This window comes from Emydura macquarii, unplaced genomic scaffold (genome assembly GCF_026122565.2).
Source record: "Emydura macquarii macquarii isolate MOO-44397 ecotype Brisbane River unplaced genomic scaffold, CSIRO-AGI_Emac_v2 contig_2863, whole genome shotgun sequence".
Classification (NCBI taxonomy): Eukaryota; Metazoa; Chordata; order Testudines; family Chelidae; genus Emydura; species Emydura macquarii.
This window is the reverse complement of record NW_027133000.1, coordinates 1,550,061-1,574,724: the sequence shown is the minus strand read 5'-3', so window position 1 is coordinate 1,574,724 and position 24,664 is coordinate 1,550,061. Positions and strand designations below refer to the sequence as shown.

Sequence of the window (24,664 nt, the reverse complement as noted above, 5' to 3'; positions counted from 1 at the left end):
GAAGTTTGGAGACCACCTCCACTCAGGCAGGTTATTCCATAACTATTTTTTATATTATATTCCATAATTGCCTTTTCCTCTGATGTATCTGGTCCTTGCCACTCTATGAGATAGGATACTGTCCATCCACTGACTTGTTTCAAACAGTTTATCTAAATGTCACCCTTTTATTTGGTTCATAAACCAACTGTCATTTCCCTGTTTGTTCATTGCTAATAACTCTGCAGTGAATGCTATTTACGAACGTCTGGATCTCTGAGCTATTCATGTATCATACAGGAAAGACTATGTTCCTGCCTTCTTCTCAGTCCCCCAGTTTAGTCAATGATAACAACCTACTACTGTTACCAAGTAGTGGAGAGTCTCCATAAGTTCATGTAGTAGAGATCTATGTTGCGGTGCTGCAGATCCAAGATTTACACCCTGATGACAGACGTTGCTGGGGGCTGTTATATTCACAGCATGGACCACGGTCTCTGCTATGCATCCATGAGAAATGGGGGACTGAATGCCCCAGACCCCTCGAGTCAGTGACCTTGGTCACCTCATGTAGCAGAGGGCTCACCCCAGATCCTCAGCACCTGCCCCACACTGGGGTCACTGTACCTCAAGGGCTCACCCCAGATCCTCAGCACCTGCCCCACACTGGGGTCACTGGGGTCACCCCAGATCCTCAGCACCTGCCCCACACTGGGGTCACTGTACCTCAAGGGCTCACCCCAGATCCTCAGCACCTGCCCCACACTGGGGTCACTCTACCTCAAGGGCTCACCCCAGATCCTCAGCACCTGCCCCACACTGGGGTCACTCTACCTCAACGGCTCACCCCAGATCCTCAGCACCTGCCCCACACTGCAGTCCTTAGGCCTCTGGGAGGAGGAGTCACCCCACAACCACACAGGGGCGCCGGAACAATTTTTGTAGTGGGGGCGCTGAGAGCCAACGAACCACAGTGTAAACCCGATACAGGATGGCAACCGCTTCAAGCGGATGGGGGAGGGCTCTACCGCACTCCTGGCTCCAGCACTTATGGCTACAGCCCCGGTTTGTCCCCCCAGCCCCTCTCCGCCCTTCCCCCGGTTCCGCGCGCGGCCCCCACCGGCTCCCAATCCCGCTTACCCCAAGCCCAGCCCGGCCCCACGAGGCGGCAGCGGCAGCAGCTCCAATCCGCCCCCCGCCTCAGCCGCTTCCTCCTCGGCTCCGCCTCTTCCTCCGGCCGCAGAGCACGCTGTCGCTGCCGCTGCCTCCCCACCACTCCCCGGCTCTTCCAGTCCGGCTGCTGCAGCGCTGCCGGCCGGCCGGCCCCTGGGCTCAACTCTGCGTCACCAGCCGGGACCCCGGCCGCCGCGGCCGGCTCCTCGAGGCACCGAGCGGAAGCGGGACTGGCTGAGGCGCGGGGTAAGCGGCGGGCGGGGCCGGAGGCTCCTGGGAGGGGCCGGGTAAGCCGGGCCGGCGGGGTAGGGCTGTGCTAGGGCCGGCGGGGACAGGGGCTGGGCGCAGCTGTCGCCCCCCAGACGGTCCGTGAGTCCCGCCGGGCAGGGACTGAGCCCCCGGCTCCACCTCAGCCGCGTCCACAATCCCTCTGGCGGCTGGGACCGGGCGTGCTGCGCCGGCCCAGAGCCGAGACTTCTCGCCAGGCCTCGCTGGGGATCGCGCTCAGGCCGTCGGACCAGGGGAGTAGCGTCGTGTTATCGCAGTGCAGGGGGTCTGGTCACTGGGGCCGAGCCGAGCAACCCCCCTTTCCTTTGTCATGCTCTTTTCCTTACTACGCGCCTGTGCTTTCAGTCTTTTGGGAAACTTCCCTCCCCTGGTTTTATTATCGACCTAGGGATGAGACCGTGCCCCGTGTAATGCTGCCCTTTCCGGCCAGCGTCACTTTAGTTTGCTTTAATCTTCAGAGCAGTTTTTTGCAGCACACAATGAATAATTCCCCTATCCAGGCGCGCACACTAGCTTTTTGTAGAAGGTGCTGAGTTTATGTCACTATAGCACCTGATAATGGAAGGTTCTCATTAGCTGTGCTTCTTGGCCCTGTCGTTATACAGTAAATACTAGCAGGAAGTTGTTTCTGTCAGGGAGGTGATTCCTAATAGGTCTCTTCCAACTGATTTTATGATTTTTGAACTTCACTTGAACACTAAATCTTTTTCCAGATTAAAACACATTTTCCTGTGAAGACACAGGCTGTATATTCACACCTGAGTTATATGCAAGCTAGTTAAATGGTTAACATTGGAATAAAAATTAACAATTTGGATCTGGTCAGTTATTCTTTATTTGTGGTAGCACCCCACCATGTGACAAGTGCTTTCCATATAGAGAAGGCGGCACATTCCTTGCCCCCAGGAGCTCATAATCTAAAGACTGACAGACAGTAGGTTGAGGGATTTCATAGAATATTAGGGTTGGAAGGGGCCTCAGGAGGTCCTCAAAGCAAGACCTACCCCAACTAAATCATCCCAGCCAGGGCTTTGTCAAGCCGCACCTTAAAAACCTCTAAGGATGGAGATTCCACTATCTCCCTAGGTAACCCATTCCAGTGCTTCACCACCCTCTCAGTGAAAATGTTATCCCTAATACCCCATCTAGGCCTTCCCCACTGCAACTTGAGACCATTGCTCCTAGTTCTGTCTTGTATTACCACTGAGAACAACGTAGCATTATCCTCCCTGGAACCCTCCTTTCAGGTAGTTAAAGGCTGCTATCAAATCCCCCTTCATTCTTTTCTTCTGCAGACTAAACAAGTCTAGTTCCCTCAGCCTCTCCTCATAAGTCATGTGCTCCAGTCCCCTAATCGTTTCTGTTGCCCTCCTCTGGATGCTCTCCAATTTGTCCACATCCTTTCTGTAGTGGGGGGGCCCAAAACTGCACACTGTACTCCAAATGTGGCTTCACCAGTGCCAAGTAGAGGGGAATAATCACTTCCCTTGATCTGCTGGCAATGCTCTTCCTAGTGCAGCCAAATACATTGTTAGCCTTGATTTGAGCAACAAATATTCAGTTAAGAAACATATATGAATACATGTAAATATGGACCTATCAAATTCACGGTCCATTCTAGTCAGTTTCATGGCCTAGGATTTGAAAATCAAATCAGTGTCATGATTTCAGATGTTTACATCTGAAATTTCATGGTGTTGTAAGGGGTCCAGACCCAAAATGAGGTTTGCGGGGGGTTGCAGTATTACCACCATCACTTCTGTGCTCCAAGGAGGTGGATCTGATCTCCACTGTACTGCTGGGAGTGCCCACTGGGACGCTGCCAGCAGCATTGGGGAGATTGGATATCTCCTCCAGCTGCAGGACCGTCAGCAGCCCCGGAGTTTCCTGCAGCAGGAGGTACGAGATGGGTCTGATTTCCCCCATGATGCTGGGAGTGCCCTAGCCGGAGGCCCTTAGTTGCTAGTCCCAAGTGGGCTGGGGCGCTCCCAGCAGCATGTGACACATTTTTCACGGCCATAAAATTGGTAGGGCCTACATGTAAATTATGCCCTAATTACTCCTCCTGTGTAACATACTCAGCCTGTGGTTTAAAATTTGCAGTGGTGAAAGGCTATAATTACTTTTGATCTTTATAGTTTGATTTTGTATATTTAAGTTTTCAAAACAAGGACTTGAGATCACTGCTCTCTTTTATAGGGAATCTAATGTACTTGGCACTGGTATGACTGCTACTGGAATACTCTGTCCAATTTTGGTGTCCACAGTTCAAGAATGATATTGATAAATTGTAGAGGGTTCAGAGAAGAACCACAAGAATGAATAAATAATTTAAAAACATGCCTTATAGCAATAGACTCAAGGAGTTCTCAATCTATTTATCTTAACAAAGAGAATTAAGGGGTGATTTGACTGCAGTGTATAAATACTTAGTGGGTGAACAAATACTTAGTAATTGTCTTTTCAGTCTAGCAGAGGACATGATCCAGTGGCTGGAAGTTGAAGCTAGCCAAATTCCAAATTGGAAATAATGTAAATTTTTAGCAATTGCAACAACTTACCAAGGGTCATGGTGGAGTCTCCATCATTAGCAATTTTTAAGTCAAGATTGGATGTTTTTCTAAGAGAGACACTCTAGAAATTATGGGGTAGTTCTATGGCCTGTGCTGTACAGGAAGTCAGACTAGTTTATCACAATGGTCACTTCTGGCCTTGGAATCTATGAATGTAAATAACCGTTGCATTCAAAGTGGTATATTACAGAGGTTAAAATTGTGGCCTTGTTTTGACTTGTCCAAGTGTTCAGTTTTAACCAAAGCTTGATGCTCCACCTGAAAATCTCCATGAAGACGATATCTAAGGGCTTTTCAAAACCTGGTGAACTTCAGTAGGCAAATTGTTTATTAAAAAAGGTGGTGCTTTAATTAGGAATGGGTGGGAAGGATAAACCATTACAATATAAACCATGAAACAATCAGCTAGTGATCTAAATCAACAAACTATAACACTCATTCAGGCAGTGGTCAAAGAGGTGGGCCAATACAAAAAAACATGAACTAGGGACAAGTAAATTAGAAAATAGGAGCTAAAACTGAACCTTAACAGCAATTAGCCTGATCTAAATACAAAGATGAAAATATGTAATTATGTTAGAAGCAGGAAGCACCCAAGAGAATTGTTGGATTTCCTGGACTAGCAGGTGAGAAGGGAGCAATTAAAGAGGATATACATAGTATGGAAAAGCTCAATGCATTCTTTGCATCTTTCTTAATCACAAAGGAACCTTTGGAAATATATGCTCTAGAACAATACTTTTCATGTAATAAAGCTTGGGGTATTCTTTGGGACTGAGATTTCAGAAGAGGAGGTCCTGGAATAAACTGATAAAGAATAAGAAGTCACTGGACTATATGGTGAAAATCAGACCCAAGGAACATAAGTGGCTGAGCTGCTCACAAAAAATTCAGTCTCATTAACATAATGTACTCTGGGGGTGATCTGGAGGGTAGTAAATTTAACTTTCATATAAAAAGGCACTGGGATGGTCCTGAGACAGACCAATGAACTGTACTGCAGTACCAGGAAAACTGATTGAAACAATAACTTTAATATAGAATATAAAACACAAACAAACTAGCACTTATTCTGTATAGGAAAATTATGTTGCTCTAATTTACTAGAATTCTTTGTCAAAATAATGGATAAAGGAGAACTGGTTACTATAATTTATTTGGACTTCCAAAATGCTTTTGATAAGGTCCCTAATGATAGGCTATTAAAAGCAATAAAAAGTCATTCTGTGAAAGGCCATGTTCTGTCATGGATCTGACCCTGACTAAGAAACTGTAAACAAAGTAAGAATAAAGATCAATTTTTAGGCAGGCAATATGTCATATTGAGCGGTGAGAGCATGCAACATGCTTGGGCTGATATTTAATATATTAGCTATCTGAAAAGGGGTGTGAGTGAATAATGAGAGTGCAAATTTTGCAGACAACATATTATTTAATTAGTCAAAACCAGAGAAGACTGTGATAAACCAAACAAAACTAAATGAATTGTCAGCATACTGACAAGTGAAATTCAGTATTGACTACTACAAAGTAGAACATATTAGAAGGAAAAATTTGAACTATTAATTCACATTTCTGGGTTCTAAATTAACTTTTTCTGAAAATGACCTGGGTCGTCATTGTGAATGAAAAACCACTTCTTCATAATTAGTGGTAGTCAGAATAGTAAGCAATGTTAAGTTTATAAAGAATGGGTTTGATTATACTGCACCGTTATAATACTGTTATATAAATCAGTGGTGTGCCCTTATTGTGTTCGGTTCTGGCCCCCGTCTCAAAAAAGATATGACATAGATAGGAGTTCTGAAGCAGGTGACGCAAATAGTTAGGGGAGTGGAGAAATTTCCATATGAGGAGATGTGAAAAAGATTGGGTTTATTTAATTGAGAGAGGAGATGAATAAGAGGAGACATAAAAGGGATATACAGAATGAGTAGTGTATGAAAGGTAAAGTTGGTGCTTCTATTTATTCTTTTCAATAATATAAGAACAAGAGGACCTCTAAACAGAAAAACAATACATTTAAAACAATAAAAGCAAATACTTTTTACATATAGTACCTAATTAGTTTAGAACTCATTGCCACAAGATACCATTGAGGCCAGGAGGTTTATAGGATTCAGAGGAGAATTAGACATCATTTGATGTGAGTGAGTGAGAATATCCTCAGTTGAACTACATTGTGTGGGTTTTTTTTTTGTGTTTTGTTTAAATAAGAGATATAAGCTCTCAGGCCTTACAGCCAACCACTGACCACAGTTAAGAAGAAACTTCCCATAGTAAAAGGTTATTTCATAATTGTCCATTATGGGATGTCTTTCATATTATCCAAGATACTTATATCACCCCCATTACCATAGTATTTGAGTGCCTCACTGTCTTTATTTCGCCTCATAACTGTGCAGTATAGAAATATTATTCCCATTGTACAGATAGGGAACTGAGGCAGAGGGTGACTAAGTGATTGGTCCAAGGCTGTCTGTGACAGAGCAGGAAATTGAACCCCCGTCTGCCAAGCTCCAGTTTAGTGACCTAACCACTGGATCATCCATCCTTTCTTTTATTACTGTAATGTTTGTGGTACTGGCCGTTGTGAATGGCAAGATACTGGACCACACAGACAATTGGCCAGTATAACACTTCCTGTGTTACTATATTCTAATCAGAGAGCTGAGCACATAAGGAGAGCAGATCATCAACCTTCTTTTTGCAAATCATGTCCATTTTTAAATTAGCATATGAGCATCTCACTCTTATAAATATATGTTCCCTCTTTAACTTAAAAAGCAACAAAATAGATCTTTTTAAATTGAAAATTAATTTCCATGCTGAGCCTTGTATGCCAAATTTCAGTTTGCTGTAAATTTTAAATAATCTTATAAACCCCCTGAAAATGGGAGATTATAGTGGAGACAAACAAATTCTTAACTGTGACAGTACTGCCATGCAGCATTATTATGGTATTAACCTTGAGGCCAGAAGAAAGAGAGCAAGCTGTGGTATGCAGATCAAAGGGTTGAACACAAACAGTTCTTTTTTTTAACAATTCCTTGACAGTTGAGTTCTTAAAAGCTAAAGTTAGAATTAGATCTGTGAACTGTTACCTGTTAGAAAACAAAATTGTCCTTGTGTTATTGGACTCAACATTGCTTATAGTCACTTTCAATTGTCTTTATAGTCTTTTAATTCAAGAAATCAGATTTAGCCTGATAGCATCCTGAGTTTGGCTTTTTACTAATATCTGTTCTAAGTATGTCATGTTATGTGGAGACTTGGAAACAGGAAAACTTACAAGAAAGGAACTTCAAGTTCCTCAAGCAATGCATTATTCTAATGTCTGTGATAAAGGTTCTATTATCCCACATGCTTAATATCTTTGGGGATTTAACAGAGACCTATATATACAATGTATGCTTCTGAAACACAGACATAAACACTGAACAAAGAAAAAGAGCAGGTAATTCAGCCCACAGATCACGAAAGAGTGGCCTGAACAGTTATCGTAGATGGATGTATGAGAGAGGAGGATAACCACTTTCCACATACGTTGAATTCCATTTTAGTATACATCAAAGAGAAATTGAGTTGCCCTGAGATGGGCTTACACTGTAGTCTTTGCTTGATCAGTAGAAAACCAGAGTTACTTGTGTTTAGGACATGCTAGTAGAAGTTCCATGGCCACTGAGAAATTATTTGACAAAAAGCAAAGATTAAGGAATAGAGAAAAGGTTCTGAATAGACTTTTTAGCTCTCTGCTGGGTCCATTGATAAAATCCTTATGAAGTCTATTATATGCTGAACTCCTTGATGATCTTGGTAGAGTGATTTTCTAGTGTCTTATGAAAGCTCAGCATGAGATAAAGACTCCTGGAGACTTCTAGGCAAGCAATGATGGAGCAGCGTGCCACTGCTGGTAGATTGTCCAGAGAGGTAAAAGTTCAGTATTTTCACTATGCCTAAGATCAGAAAGAATTCAGTCAGGCAAAACCCTGCAAGCTGGAACCAGACTACATGTCCAAGCTGTACTTTTGAGGAGAGTGGCATGAAAGCTCTTTTTAAGAGAGTTTTCTGAATTACAGAGTTGGAAATAAGAAATCCCAATAAATGTGTCATGATGATAAAAGGGATTAAGAATACTTATATCTCATGCTTTTTGGAAAAGACAAGAAGCCGTTATTTGTTGTAACTTTCCTTACACTGAAATAAAATAAAGATATATTGCTGATTTTTGGGAATTTCTTCCTTTTATAAGGAGGCTCTCTTACGTAGTTTTCTTTTCCTGGAATTTATATTGCTGAAATTGACAGACTCTTTGCTTATCTAGGTAGAAAGAATTAGTTATGTAGCTTAATTTAACTGATTGGAGAAAACTCTTATGTGGAAAAAATTGCTGCTATATTTTAAAGATGTTTTAAAATTAATTCTGTCTCTTTCCCTCACTTCACGGTATATAGATATTGTGGTATCTCAAACCTTGGATAATTTTTTCTTGTCATAAAATGCAGTCAATAGTCACAAGTGGACTTGGACAAATAATAGTCTGGATACTGAATTTCCTTTCTTTGTCATTTAAAATTAAACAATTGATATCTAGATTTTTGTCATTTTTTTAAACCAAATATTGTGAAATAACTGTTCTAGATGTTATAATGAAAAGCTATTGTTCTGAAAAATTTTAAAAGTGAAATTGTCTGCAAAGAAAATTGTTTTTCCAAATGTATGTTGATGTTAGTGAGCAACCAGATGAAATGCAGTGTGCATGCAACGTTTTATTATATAAGGAGGAAATCTACAACCTGTTAGTTTTTTTTCTTGAAGCTGTCACTTACTTTTCATAGGTTACTCTTGAATTTTGCTTATGTTCTGAATAACGGTATTTAGAAATACGTGTTGCATTTCATAAATATAATACATTTGATTTTCTGACTTTGCGTGTGCCAAATTCAGAATCTGACATTACTTCAGATGTGGGATAAGATGCAGCTACTCTGTCTTTCTAGCAGGCAGTGAATTCATTATCTGCAAATGGAGGTGGGAGGAAGTTGGATTTTGTGGCTTTGTTTGTTCATTGTTTGTTTTTTAAATTCATATTTGTGCCTAGAACTGATGTGATAAATAATGTGCCCATTTCTTCTGCTGAAAAGAGTTTTCTTTTAGATTATTGGCCGTTGTGTTATTTGAATTGTACTCTGTATGAATAAAGTTCAGTATCTTCTTTTTCATTTTCTTTCAAAGCGCTACTATGGCTGCTACGGTGAACCTGGAACTTGATCCCATCTTTTTGAAAGCCCTGGGCTTCCTGCATTCAAAAAGTAAGGATTCTGCTGAAAAGCTAAAAGCTCTGCTTGATGAGTCTTTGGCCAGAGGAATTGATTCAAGCTATCGTCCTTCACAAAAGGTATTTGCATGCTGGAACATGTGGGTCATTTTTATATGCGGTGTTACAACTCCAGCTATACCTGTTTCAAGTTTTATAGCTGAAGAACTATGAGAGTCAGAAAGGGGGAAAAACAGACTTGTAGAGTAACCATGTTATTTTTTGATCACTGTCCTTTATGCATTTGATCCCTGTACCATTGAAATTAGAGGAAGAATTCCGGTCGGCTTCAGTGGCACAGTGTCTGCTCCTCCACTAGAGTTGTTCCCTGTTAGGGTGGGAGGGGCTTTTTGCAACATGATGCTTTCTGAATACTTTTATCCTGTCTTTGGTGGTGGTGTGTCTGTTATTTCTGTACCATGTTGCTCATCTAACCTGAACCAAAATTAGAACTAAATGCTCATAAAAATGCAGGTTAATTGTTGCTAAGGGTAAATCTTAATCAGTACAGTCAGATAATGGTAAAACTAAATCTGTTCTCTGTAAATTCTGTTGATTAATTTGTATGGGGCAAGAAGAAAAAAAAATTAAAGTTATGGGGCTGGTTTTAAAGCCAAAATGATTTGCAGAATCCAAACAAGTAGCATACATGACAAATGGGGAAAAAAGTATGTCATGTTCTGTTCTATATGGATTCTTATACCATGCTCATTCCTGTAGTGTTTGAGCTCCTTCAGTAGCACATTAAGCAATATGACTAACAAGTACCATGCACTAAACATACTAACATATTTAAGATGGTAATATTATATTAAAGGGACCCCATCAATAACCTAGTGATAATGCTTTCCACTGCCTTGTGGATAAACTGGGTTAAATGCCCAGTTGTGATCTCTTGTTCCCTAGCCTTGAAGGAAATGAGATTTCAGTCATGGCATCTGGTGCAATCTCTGATTTTTACACACATTGCTATGGCTTTGGGGACTAATTTAATCACTTATTTTCAAAATTGACCTGATTATTATCCATCACTGACACAAATAAGCAACTATTGACTTCTTTTGAGATACATATCAAGATTTATTGATCCGAGAGGTAAGTATTGACCAAGATTCAGCAAAGGTCAATATTTTCCTCCCCGAGGGAATGAAATATTGATATTCATTGACACCAGAAGCCAACTTATATATGGTTACGTAAATTGAATTTTGTCATCAGAACTATCTGAAAATATCTACTCATTGTGGCTGTGAATTTTGGAAGTATAAAAGTTTTACTTTTGATATTAACATTCCAAAGGGGAGGTGCACTTAGGGATCCAGTGGAAAAAACAACAGTCTCTGAAAAGCTAAATAGTATGGGGAGAGGAGGAAGGATAGATTCACCACAGAAGGCTAAGGTTCCCTCTATTCATGTATGTGATTTGATTGGTTCATGTTGTTCTAGACCCCAGTAATATTTTCCTCTGAGGAGATCAAAAAATGGAAATACTTGTTACGTGACTGGTTATGCAATGTCATGCCATTTTTTAAATGCGTATGTAGAAAATATGATGCTTACTTAGATTTGCAGCCCAAGCAGTTGCAAAGTAGCACGTGTTATATTTGTAGTCAGCATTTTTTTATTTATTTAGGAAGTAGAGCAGCCCAAACTGTCTGTTACCAAGCCGATTTCCAGTAAGCAGGAGCCAAAAGCTTCATCCAGTCTGCCTTCAGGCAACAATAATGGCAAGCCTATCACAACAGAAAAGGTGAAAAAAGAAACAGAGAAGAGGTCTGCTGATAAAGTAAGCCTAATTTTGGTTCTAATAGTGAAATAATTTTGGACAAAGAATTCTTTTTGTGCTTGAATTTGAAATTATTATTCATCCAAAACCAAATTGTTCATGCAGAATTTGGCTAATCTGATTCATTTTAGTTGCAGCTACAGAATGTCACCTGTCTCGCTCCATTGGATCACAGGTTAACACAGGCCACACAGTACAATGGAGGATTTATCGTAACTTTTCCCAAATGTCTTTATATACTATTTTTGTTGGGAAGAGAAGGATCAATAAAAAAATATGCTAAACTGTTATATAAGTCTCTTGGGACCACTGAATCTTTTACAAATCATTGTGAGCTGTACAACTGATCACTTTTCTAAGCTTTTTGTTCACAAATATTTTGGTGGGAATGTATTTCTCTCTCTAAGAAAGGGTGCCATATGTACTGTACAGATCCAGAGTGCATAATTTATCTACTGGTATTTGTAAAATAGTTATGCCAGGTAGTTGCTTAGATAACAACAAACTGCTAAACTTTCACATTTTCACCATGTCTGTTTGTGGTGTTTAATAGATGAAAGTGGAAATTGGTGAAGGAGTTGATGTTCCAAAGAAACCCAGACTAGAGAAACAAGAGGCTCGTTCTTCCCCTATTACAGTCCAGACTAGCAAGGATTTATCCATGCCTGATCTATCTAGTTTTGATGAAACCAGTGCTGATGATTTTGCCATGGAAATGGGCTTAGCCTGTGTTGTTTGCCGGTAAGTGACTTATGCCATGTCAGACACATTGCCCACCCCACCCTTCTAATTATTCTTCTGTTCCTCCAGGAAATCCATGTAAACTTTGCATTTAATACAATGGACTCCAAAGATACTTAAAATATTCAAGAAAATTTTTCAAGAAAATTGCAGGAAGCTGCCATATCTATGAAAACTTTATCACAGTTCTTTTAACTAAAACAATCCAGTTTGGACCAGTCTTTCTATCTTCAACTTTTGCTTACCTTTATACAAATTTATTTAATGGTCTGAATTTAACTTTTGTTATCTTGGGCAACTTAGAATACAGGTCTGTGCACAACACCTCAATCACATTTTAGGACAGCAGATGTGATGCTGTTTGCTAGATTTATTACAGTATGTAAGAAGCGTTCTTACTCTGTCAAATGTTTTATTTGCCTGTCCTTGCTTCCTCAGTACTACTCAAGGACACTAATTGGTTGTGTCCTGCTATAGCTTTTAATTAGAAAGTTTGTTTATTTTGTTTCAGGCTTATTGAGTGAGGCTTCATTTGCTAGGGCTGGGATTTCCAGTATTAACTCTCGCTTCAATGTTTGGTGCTTTTTTGTTTTTGTTTAATCTGAGCCGAAATACTGAAACCTTTAAACAAATATGAATTAGACACTTCTAAAAATCTAAAAAAATAAACGTTGATATTAAACACAACCTTTTAACTATAAACTCTTGAGTTGTTGAATTCTTTTGTAAAATAAAGCAAATATGTGTAGTGTTTTAAAAGTGAAACTTAGTAATATTTGGCTAATTGCTAATGAAAACTTCATAGCCAAATGTGGAACACTTAGGTAAACTGCATTAAGAAGAAAAGGAGCCCAAATATTATTATTAATATAATTTATTTGCATTGCAGTAGAAAATGAGGCCCGGCTTAACAAAGCACTGGCTGAGACGATTTAGTTGGAGTTGGTCCTGCTTTGAGCAGGGTGTTGGAATAGATGACATCCTGAAGTCACCTCCAACGCTAATATTCTATGGGGAACCCCAATCATGGGCAAGGATCCCATTGTGTGACGTAACGTACAAACACAGAACAAAAAGACAGTCCTTGCCAGCTTATCTGTACTTCTATCTGTGTTATTGCCATTTTACACATAGGGAATGTGAAGTACAGAGATGTGAAGTGACTTCCCCGATGTCATATTGCAAGTCACTGCAGATCCAGCATTAGAACAGAAATGTTCTGACTCCCTGAAACCTGCCCTAACAGCAAGACTGTTTATTCACTTTTTGAGTTGGTGTAGAGTGGGATCTGAGTGCAGCTTTGCTAAATGTAGGACTGCAAGTAGCAGTTCCGAAGTGACTAACACCGTTGACCCCGATTTTCGTTCTTTCTTTTTTTTTTTTTTTTTTTTTTTTTTAAATGTCAGGATAGGAAGGAGGGAGGTACCAAAACTCCTCCTCCTAATGCCTGATCCTCCCTTCCACATACAGATCTTTTAAGGAAAAAGCAAAGTCACCAGTTATGGGAACCCTAAAAATCAAAGGCAAAAATATTGCAAAGGAAAATTGCAAAGTATGACTTCCAGATGACATTGAAGTCCTGTCGAAGAGAGAGCATTTATGAAAAATCTGTGTTCTCTTTGCAAGAACAGCCTTCTAAACTGTAATGAATAAATTAATTCTGTCTTCATTTTTATAAGATACAAAACCATTCAGGCTGTCTCTTGATCTAAAAACTAGCTTAAAGTAAGTCTGGCTTTGACTTCTATTGGCATGAAAAGTTGTTTTTTTGTAATTCATCCAAAATTGTCCTTTATAGTTTTAAAATATGGAGATTAGTCTGTTCCCTTGTCACGTGCAGTTGAAACAGAGATGCTTTGTTCAGACCCAATCTATTTTTCAAGAATCAAATGGGTTCTAAAATGTCCTGAATTTAAATAATGTGCTCTAGAATTTCTGAAACATTTTTTCCTTTGTTTTTTAATAGCCTAGTTAAAAAATAAATAGATATTTTTCAGAAAATTTTGCTACAGTTATATGGACAACATCTTTTGTGTTCATTTCCTTGATATATAACAAAATAAGGTATTACCTTTCGCTACCCATCCACAGATAGAGTTTCCAAGGTTACCTAGTACCTGCTCCTCCGGGAAATGAGTAAAAGCAGCTCAGCAATTAAATAGCCTGATTTGTCATCTGAAAAGAAATCATTAGGAAAACACCATTTGGCTATATCAATAGACATACTTCCAGTTATTTTACATCACTAATTTGTCACTTACACAACGTAGTTCTTTTTTCCAGAGGCCCACACAAAATAAAGTCCTCATCACCAGATTACGTTTGTTTCAAGACAGAACTGCATAGCTAATCCTTTCTGTTCCATCTCTCCATGATGTTAATATTATCTTATGCTTCTAGTGTTTGTCTGTCTGTGGTGAGGGAGTACTAGAAGTTTCACAAAATATCCTACTACTTGCATCCTGATTTTTTGAATTCTTTAACTGAAAGAATGTTTGTCATTGAGATGCTATTTGTTGTTGAAATGTATTGCTCAACATCTGATAGTAATATTGTTCCTTAGGCACTCAGCTACTATAGTAATGGGGAGAAAATATCTAGTCAATCATTCTTAAAAGTCCTCCAGGCAAAGTAGGGCAGGCAAAACATGAATTTCTGATATAAAAAACAAACAGAAAAATGTAAGTGGACCAGTATGGAGGGGGACATTTTTCAGGGCTTTATATAAAGAAGCGAAAAAGGGAACAAACCAAATGACTTTTTCCTTTACAGGTGACTTATAGATGTGTTTATAATAATAATAATCTAAAATTCTTAGCTTTTCTTTAGTAGAAAGTTTACTTTAAAGCAACCAAAAGTTTGTAAGACAGTTGTTAGGAAGAGCTCATACAGTAGAAAAGGGATCTATTTCATTTTGCCAAGAATAGAAAGTGTATGTGTAATGTAAGACTATTTTTAATTTTTTATATTAGACCTTACAAAGATTACAACTAGATAACCTTAAAGTGCTTTCTTCAGTAATCTGTTCTTAACTGTTTGTTCTGTAGGCAAATGACAGTTACTTCTGGAAATCAATTAGTTGAGTGTCAGGAGTGCCATAATCTCTACCACCAGGATTGTCATAAACCTCAGGTGACAGACAAAGAAGTCAATGATCCTCGTCTCGTGTGGTATTGTGCCCGCTGTACCAGGCAGATGAAGAGAATGGTAAGAGTCAGCTTTTTGTCTAACATGAGTAGTGTCTGGAGATAGCAATTCATTTGAGCATTTAAAAAAGGATTTGCAGAAAGCTTTAGAAAATGTTGGAGAATCATTTTTCACAGCTGCATTTCCTTATTCTGCTGCTCTGTAGTCTCAAAGAACATTCAGTAATGCTCCTATTAACCAAAATAAAACAAATAACCAAATTAAAAGTCAGGCAAGGTCAAACAAGTTTATTTCTTCCTCACTGGTAGGCAATGGAACAAATAATTAGGCTTATTTCATTTAGCATCCATTTATTATACCGCTGTACTAAATAGTCTCATATTTTTCATTTTCCTCTCAAATTTAGGGCCTGAATTAATTGCTCTTCTGGAACTTAACATTTCTATAACAAAGATCTATAAATTATGGGCCAGAACTTGTTAAGCTCTGAGTGTCCTCAATTTCTGTTGAAGTTTACGATAAGACCATTATTTTCATTGAGTTGTGTGTTAATTTTTTGAGTAAGCAGACTGTTGACTTCTGAGTTTCATAACAGAGTCAAAGTCTGTTGGTAAAAAGTGTCTTTTGGTATTAGAAACAATTTACAAAAGCTGAAGATAACATAAAAGTAACGTATCACTGGATTAAGAAAACATCTTTATTTGCACTAATCTTAAATCATTAGCCCATTCATCTTTAACTCTGAGACCTTTTAAAACTGAGACTTTATACTGAAGAAATATTCTTAAATTTTGAAGCTACTTTGTGATAACCTGGCAAAATATTATCTGTTGAAATGATCTTTCTATTAGACAAATCTTATTTAAAATGGTTTTGCCATAGCCAGTGAAAGTTATTAATTGATTTCATTAATCATTTTAGTACTTTGATTATCTTCATTCCTTTGAACTCGGAGGACTGCTTACTTCTGCTCAGTAAATTGCACTGAATTACCATACTCATCCACAGCTCTTAATATTTCACACTTCATCTATCCACCAAACTGCCACAAATCACCTTTCCCTTTGCAGGCTACACTTTCCTTTTGCTACCGCAGCATAAATACTGCTGTCTTACCTGCTTTCTCTGAAAATAGCCCCACAGTCTCTTCCCAGTAGCTGGTTTCTAACTATAACCTTTCCCCATGTTTTCCTTCTCTGTTCCCTACACTCTTCCATCAGGCCTAGCTCCTGACTTCTCTTCTGACCTCTATTTATGCACTCAAATATGTGGTCCCACTCAGTGTGCCCTTCAGCTGCTGGAATCTTTCCCTGTTATGGGACTCCATCCCACCTACCTCTTAGCTGGAAACCTCCCTACAAACCCAGGCTGTGCTTCCACCTGTCCTATTTTCTCAGATGCTTAATTTCCAGGTGTCATTTAACATAGTATTCTAACAGCTAATGTGATCTCATAATGCTCATGTTTTCTATTCCCACTCTGATGAAATCATTGTCGTTAGTACAAAAACATAATGAATTTATGTTTAATTATTATTTATGCAGGCTCAGAAGACTCAGAAACCACCTCAGAAACCAGCTCCTGCAGTAGTTTCAGTAGCACCAGTTGTGAAGGATCCATTGGTCAAGAAACCTGAAATTAAGCTCAAGTTGGATACCCCGACAACTTTCCAAGCATTCAAGAGGACAACAGAAGTCAAGGTGCTGTACATAAAATTCTCTTTAAGTGTTTTTATTTTTTTGTGTATATGAAATGCTCTTGCTTAAGTGCTGTACAGCTGTTTTTTCACTTATCAGAACTCCACCTCACTCTTCCACATGATCAAAACCCCAAACGAAAATACAGGCCCTTATTCTATCTGTATTTAGTAGTGCTGTAACATAGTGGATTTTCAGTTTCTTGACTTTTTTTTTAATAAGGAGAAAAAAATGTAGATTGTTCTGGTTTGTTTTTTAAATGCCATTTCTATAAAAGTAAGAAATCTTCACGCTCATAGAAAGGATGTGAATTGCTGTCCTTTCTTAAATAACATGCATACGCTGGCAACTGCAAGACTTCCCTTATGCTACTAGAGGAGCTCTGCGGCTTCTGTGAGATCTAATTTGTGAGATCCCTCCCTCTTGTATATCTTGTCTCATGTTTCTGCTTCTCTGGGTTATTTTCCTTTGTTAAAGCTTGTCATGAGGTGGTAAAAGGAGATAAACCAGAAGCCACAGCAACAGCTTAATAAATAACTTCAGTAGCCTAACAGACTGTGACCCCAGTCCACCAAAGCACTTAAATACATGTGAAACTGTAAGACTCTATCTGTCACGCTGTCCGAAGTGGCTCACAAGCGTGGGTGCCAACCTCAGGGCAGACTGTCAAAAAGCAAGGTACACACCTCAAATTGATAGTATGTTCTATAGCTAAATTTCACCTGCCGAGTAACAAGTGTGAACTCCACAAGCACTATAACAGCCTTAATATGGAGTTACAGACTGGGCAATCCAGTTTATCTTGCCACCCAGGCAAGCCTGCCTTTGTGATAGACGATCTTTTACACCAGGGGCGGGGAAACTTTTTTATGTCAAGGGCCTGATGGTGGCCCTGGCGGCGGGGGAGAAATCGGCGGCGGGGGAGAATTCGGCAGCGGCGCAGTTTCGCGGCGGGGTTCCGTGGGGGGCGGGGGGCACTGCTCGCCGCCGATGTTCCCCCGCCACCGAAAAGGGACAAACGGCGGCAGGGTTTTCGGCGGCAGGATTTCGGCAGCGGACACTGCCCCCTCCCCCCCCCACGGAACCCCGCTGCCGCCGTGAAACCGTGCTGCCGCCGAATTCTCCCCCGCCACCGAATTCCCCCCCACCGCCAGGTCCACAACAAATGATTTCGCTGGCCTTATACAGCCCGCCGTGGGCCGGACCAAATCATTTCGGCCCACGGGCCGGACGTTCCCCACCCCGTCTTACACCAAAAATCACCATCATATTCAGATTACTCTCAGTCCCAATGGACCAGTCACTTACCCCAGGTTAGTTGCAGCCCAGATCTCTTACCAAAGACAGTGCTGGTGCTGGTAAATTAACTAAGGAATTATTAACTAAGAAAAAGAAAAGAGTTATTTACAAGGTTAAACATACACAAATGAGATACAGTCTTAGGTTCCAAATGGTAATAGCAGCTGCTGTAATATGCAAACTCCCTATGTCCTTTAGGGATAACCCAAGCCAATCAGCTTGGAGATTCCTTGCCCATGCTTAGAAATTTTGCCCTCTCTGAATTTCAAGCAGCATAGTGATCACAATTTCTCTTCAACAGGGATTTTTGTTTCCATCCCCCATCGTTCAAGCTGTGGTGGTGAGCATTCACTTCTCGAGTACTTCACGTACTCACTTCATGGTTTGGGGGGCAGCAATCAACAAAATTTTTTGTTCATTGGTGCACCACAATGGTTTGACTGGTGTCTACAGGCCTTCTGTTTTTGGGAGAGGAGATGACACCTCTTGTAGTAAAGTAATATTTCACACTTGGTAATGCTTCTCTTCTGACTGTGGGGTTTACAGTCTTAGCAAGCATTTTTATAGTTATAGAGCAAACACTTAAGTATGACCTTGGAACATGGGATCCAGATATTATAAGTAAGATTAATACATGCAGCATCCATGTTTCATAATGTCTGAACACATTCTTATAAGTCTAATATCTATTTTAACTATACTAGCACACAGGCGAGCCAGACTGGTTTTCAGCTAGGGCATTTGTCAGCATCCCTGTGGCCTTGGCGTGAGCTGGCACCTGGTCTGCCAATGTCACAGTGTCTACCGGGGCGGGGAGGGGGTGACTATGGCAGATAGCTAGTTTTGTTGCACTATACATTGCCAGAATTTTTTCTGCTGGTGTAGGAATACCAGGTCCCTGAACGATGTTGGCAATGTCAATACAAGCACTCTTCTGTTGGCATAGATCCATCAACATGGGGGATTTAATCAGCATAACTGTTTAGTAGGGGATTGGTTTTTTCACACCACTGACCAACACAGCTATGCTGAAGTAAGTGTTATGTGTAGACCAAGTCTAAGCAAGCTGAAATCAGAAACTATTCACTTGCATGAAGTTATTCATATGTTTAACTGCTTTCCATTCATGGGAGCTCATGTGAATAATATGGTGCCTATCATGCAAACAAGTATGCAGGTGAATAACTTTACATGCCTCCAGAGTTACTCACATAAATGATTTCAGGCTCAATGCCTAATTTCAGTCATAATCCTCAGCATTTATAAACTGCATGGAGGTATTGTGGGGAAAAAAACATGGTTTGAACTGAGGATTGGAGCTGAGAACCCCTGACTTCTAACCTGAGCTTTGACTCAAACTCATTGAATAACTTTGGGTGAATTACTTAATATCTCTGCATCCATTTTCCCCAACTGTAAACAAAGTCTAACTATTCATGAAGTGTTGTGAAGATTGATTAATGTTTTAAAGCTATTTGAAGAGGAAGAGCACTATATAAGTGCTGAATATTATTTATTATAGTGCATTAATAGAAACTCTAAATGGAAATAACTCCAGTAACTTTTGTGGACAGTTTGTGTGTATGTGGAGAGGGATGGGCGGTAAAGGCAGACAGGAGGGGAGAGAGGAAATAGTGTTATTTATGAAATGACCAGGAGACTTTGGTATCTGCATTATTTTCATTGCCTGGCATCTTACTGTGAGACAAACCATCTGTCATCTTGTTAAAAAGCAGCTCCAGGTAACAGAATCCAGTGGATTGTCTTCCTCGTTTACATTTCACAAGTGTTTGCCTTTTTAATTACTTCAGATAGGCTGCCTTTTATAGAGTTTAGTGAAGGATCATTGTGCCATATGGTATCCTGTTTGCTGGTTAGAAAAAAGGGAAGAAAAGATAATATTAACTTCATTTTCATTGAAGACAAAGGCTTTGCACCTGTCTCATTTCCCTTTCTTTGTTGTTGTTTTGACTGAGATGACCCATGATGAAATATTAAAATATTGTCCAATGAATATTTTTGTGTAAAGAATCTGAAAATGAAGTTCGATCATAACCATTCCTGCTATGTGCTCAAACATTACTAATGTAGGATTGATTGATTGATTTTAGACCTCAGCAGCAATTTCGGGGAACTCAGCCAGTACCAGTGTTTCCTCTTCAGCAATCCTTACTGGATGGGCGGCTTTTGGAGCCAAAACCTCTTCCACTGGTCCATCAACCACCAAACTGGGATCAACAGCACAGAGTACCAGCGTGAAACCTGCAGCCTCCTCTAATAACCAAAAACCTGTTGGTTTGTCAGGGTTAGCACCATCCAAAACAGGACTAGCATCAAAAATCGCTTCCAGTAACAACAACACAAGCCCTGTTCAACTAAAGCCTCTTCCACCTCTGACCTTAGGGAAAACAGGTCTCAGTCGTTCAGTGAGCAGTGACAATGTCAGCAAAGTAGGCCTTCCTAGTCCTAGCAGTACGACCCCAGGTAGCAGCAGCCAGGTGAACAGTGGGAATGGAAGCAGTGGCACAGCAAGTAACAGCGGAAGCAGCACCAGCAAATCAAATGCAGATTCTGGCAATCAGTCACTTTCCCTAAAGGGCCCAACTTCTCAGGAATCACAACTCAATGCTATGAAAAGGTTACAATTGGTCAAGAAGAAAGCTGCCCAAAAGAAATTGAAGAAGTAATAGAGCTGCCTGTTAATCTTATTTCTATGTTTCTTCAAAACAAAGAGATGTGTGAAGTATAACACACTTCATTTAATAAATATCCATGCAGCTAACTTCCAGATTGGCTTTTTTCCCCTGTAATATGCTTAACAATGTAAATCTGTGTGTTATCTCCATCTACAACGGACTGTGTAAATGTGCTGTGTGCTTCAAATCTAGTGGACTAACATCTCTCTTTTCTCACGTTTAAAGAAATGTTTGTTTATTCACGTTTGTGTAAATAATATATTGTAGCATTTGCCAGTGGTAGTGTTATAACTAAGGATGCTGGTGGTTTACAATGTTACATCTGTTTATACATGTTCATAACTTTTCTAACAATTCTCTTTTGAGGCCGAAACTTCCTTTATTTGATCTCTGTGACTAGCTTTGGGAAGTTTGATGAAAAACCTTTAAAGAGATTATATTCTGTATTTGGCACTAATGTGACCACTGCTGAAACACTGTGTCCAGTTCTTGAGTCCACACTTCAAGAAGGATTAGAGAGGGTTCAGAAGAGAGCCATGAGAATGGTTAAAGGTTTGGAAAACATGCCTTATAATGAGACACTCAAAGAGTGAATCTATTTAGCTTATCAAAGAGAAGGTTAATCACCGTCTATAAGTACCTACATGGGAAACAATAATTTTGATAATAGAGTGTTACTTAATCTAGCAGACAAAGGAAAAATAAGATCTAACGGCTGGAAGATGGAGCTAGATAAATTCAGACTATAAATAAGGCACAAATTTTTAAGGGGGGGTAACAATTTCTTTGGAATAATTTACCAAGGGTTTTGGTGGATTCTCTATTATGAGAAATGTTTACATGAGGGTTGGATGTTTTTCTAAAATACGTGCTGTGTTTCAACCAAAGGTATTGGATTCAAACAGGAATTAATTCAGGGATGTCCTATGGCCTGTGTTAGGGGGGAGATCAGACTAAATTATCCACAATAGTCCCTTCTGGCCTTAAAGCATTAATATGCTTTTGTTTTTAGCTCAAATCACTCAAACTTCTGTATGTATAGGTATTATATGTAGAGAAATGCATTTTTATATATACTTCAGGAATTATACTTGATGCATCATCATTTTCAATCAGCATATTAATGTAAGTATTTTACATCTATTAAACTGTTACTTCCCTGAAGCTAACATTTCTCTCAGAGTGAGTTTTCAGTGGAGAAGTTGTGCAGAATTAATTAATTAATTTCCAAATAAAAGGTTCCATAGGAAAAGCTATTATCTGAAATGGATTCCATAAAGAAACTATTTAAACATATATACCTCTATTGAAAATGACCGTTTGAAAGAGTTCATTTTCAGTTACCCGTTTCATTTTCAGTTACCAAGGAACCTTATCAGCACCCTTGTTTTGTTTTTTTCCTAGAATTCTCCATGGTACAGGGGGGAGCAAGAACATTAGAAAAGGGGCATATAGGCTCCCTCGTGTGAAAAAAATGGAAGAGCAGATCCAAAACATTAGTATGAATGTTCCTTTGAGTTCACTGATGCTGTAGAAAACCTCTAGAGATACTGGTTTTAAGAGGAATGAAAAAAATAGGAGTGAAGGTGTGGTAGAGACAATTGTCTGTAGGCTTAGATCTTGAACTACTTACATAACACTCCAGCTGCTGCAAAAGTATATGCCATTAAATCAACTTCTTGTGTTTTGATAATGTGGGGAAGGGAAAACTAAAGAAAAGAAGAGGGAATACTTTCCTTACATGCCAATTTATTAGCTTCCTTTCTGGTATTTCTAAAGCATGTGAGATTATTTGAAGTATTCCAGACTTTATCTACCAGCTACAACACTCACAAGTTTTGCTTGTTGCAAAGGAGTAACATGTTAGCATAGCCCAGGAAATGCAGCCCCAATCCCTTTAATTATTCACCTTCCACTGTAACAAGCATGATGATGATTGAAAATAGTCATATGTTGAATTCAGCTTTTTCCTAGAAAAGACAAGACCTAAAAGACCTTCTGATTCTCAACTAGTAGTTTTATTGACTGGATTAAAGAAAAAGGTGTTAGGAGAACATACGTGCTTTTTCAACTGTACTATTTCCTGAAAATAATAAAATTTTTCTTTTCTCTCCTTTTTATTGTCTATAAACTGCCAAAAAAGTTTGAGTAACAGCACAGATAACAGGAAATAAAGAAATGTGTGCGACTTATGACTCATGAGGGCCCAAATCTTGAACCTTGAAATTATATGGTTTGTTTTTGGTTTGTCTGGATTAGAAAAAAAGTGTGTGTGTTGGGGGTGAAGAGGGTTGTGTTTTGCGATAGCTAACCCCATTTGAAATACCACTAAGCACCTCACCTGCATAAAGTTTAATGCTGTTACAGTTGTATTTGATAAGAAGTTAGTGCTAGGTTGCCTCTTTCTGGAATATGAATGAGGCCAAACCTTTAATACAAGCCTATCTCTTCCCATCTAGTCAGGCCGGGTCCACATTACAAAGAGTTTGCTGATATAATTATACCAGTAAACCCTTCCCACCAATCCCCAGTAGAGAGACAGACAATACCAGCAAAAGAGTGCTTTTTGCTGGTGTAAAAATATAAAAACCAAATCCCTAGTTGACCATCAACAGTTTCCAGTGTAGTCCTGGCCTAGGGGAAATGCTTAAGCTGAATGCATCACACAGGAACTGTTGGAAAACAGAGTAGAATGCAGGGAACAATGGCTTCTCTGCTTTAGGGAGCATAGTCAGGATGGAAGGAATAAAAATTTCATCTATCTGCAAGAAGGGAATGTTCATTTTACACTGTTGTTCAATGGAACCCACCTTACTGGCCAAGGACTGTGTTCCATGACAAGTACGATTTAAGGCTCCAGAACTGTAGCTGTAAAGCATGATCTAGTATTTAGAGCATATGACTGGAGAGCAGGACTGAGGTTCTTTGTTGACTCTGGATTACTGTGTGACTTAGAAGTAACGTCTTTCTGCCTTAGGCCAGATCTACACTACAAAGTTTTGTCAGCATAGCTTTGTGAGTCAGGATGTGTAAAAACACCCTCTAGCCAATATAGCTCTACTGGCAAAACGCTCATTGTAGATGTAGCTATGCCAACAGAAGAACTCTGCTTCATCTGGCATAGTTAATGTCATTTGTGGAGGTGATATTACAATACTGACAAATAAAACTCCTATCTGCATAAGCTGTGTCTGCAGTAAGGGGCTCTGCTGGTACAACTATACCACTAGAGCTGTACTGGCAAAGCATTTGTAATGTAGCCAAGGAATTACCTTATTCAATTTATAAAAAAGCAGTCTACTATTTTCCTTCCTCCTAAAGGTGGGGTCTTATTCTTCATAAATAGTCAAGTTCTGATACCTTTGCACTTGCTGAATACTACTTTGTAATGGATCTACTGGAATGAATTGGCAAACTTATGTAAGTATTATTCAGTGTAAGTGTATCGGAATCTGGCATAAAGTGCTCTGAGAGCCTTGAGTGAAACATGCTTTTCACTATTAAAACTCATGATTGATCCTAGAATAAGACAGAGAACTAATAATGTTCACAAATCAGGGGCTTGAATTACAACTAGGGGAAGACAGAGTGAACTAACTGCTCCCCAACAGCTTTCTCAGTATATTTTTAAACCTTGTTTGGTGTCTAAATGGCACATTATAAATACTGATAGATTGATATGAGAGAGAGACACACAAATGCAATGTATAATCTGTTTGAAGCAACTATTCATTTCTTCCACTCTACTACTATAGTGATCACAGCATGGTCTCTGGAACTGATAATAGAACAGAAGATAGGTCTTGGATCTATGATCTATTCTGCCACCAGGCTTCAGTCAGAAATGAATTGTTTTTAAAAGAAAACAATACAAAAGTGCAAAAATATATCTTTATTATTACAATAATTTAAAAGGAGACTTTAAAAATTTGTGTACAAACATGATTTGCTATACATGGGGTTTACAA

General features: G+C 39.5%; 1 protein-coding gene across 2 annotated transcripts; it reads left to right on the top strand.

The window, feature by feature from the left end:
* The first annotated feature begins 1,266 nt into the window (after positions 1–1,266).
* On the top strand, positions 1,267–22,809 carry INTS12 (integrator complex subunit 12). 2 transcript variants are annotated; one of them, XM_067568220.1, is made up of 8 exons: positions 1,267–1,398; positions 9,249–9,411; positions 10,964–11,116; positions 11,670–11,857; positions 14,905–15,064; positions 16,549–16,704; positions 18,302–18,340; positions 20,112–22,809. In XM_067568220.1, exons 2-8 carry the CDS (start codon positions 9,256–9,258, stop codon positions 20,685–20,687), a joined length of 1,428 nt encoding a protein of 475 aa, XP_067424321.1. In that variant the 5' UTR covers positions 1,267–1,398; positions 9,249–9,255; the 3' UTR covers positions 20,688–22,809. The 2 variants fall into 2 exon arrangements, with proteins under 2 accessions (XP_067424321.1, XP_067424322.1); XM_067568221.1 differs by lacking the exon at positions 18,302–18,340.
* The last annotated feature ends 1,855 nt before the right edge of the window (positions 22,810–24,664 follow it).

Coding starts and splice junctions, on each gene's coding strand:
- INTS12 (XM_067568220.1), top strand. CDS start 9,256: ATGGCTGCTACGGTGAACCTGGAACTTGATCCCATCTTTTTGAAAGCC. Junction 9,412..10,963: donor GCTATCGTCCTTCACAAAAG/GTATTTGCATGC, acceptor TTATTTATTTAG/GAAGTAGAGCAGCCCAAACT. Junction 18,341..20,111: donor CCATCGTTCAAGCTGTGGTG/GTGAGCATTCAC, acceptor GATTGATTTTAG/ACCTCAGCAGCAATTTCGGG.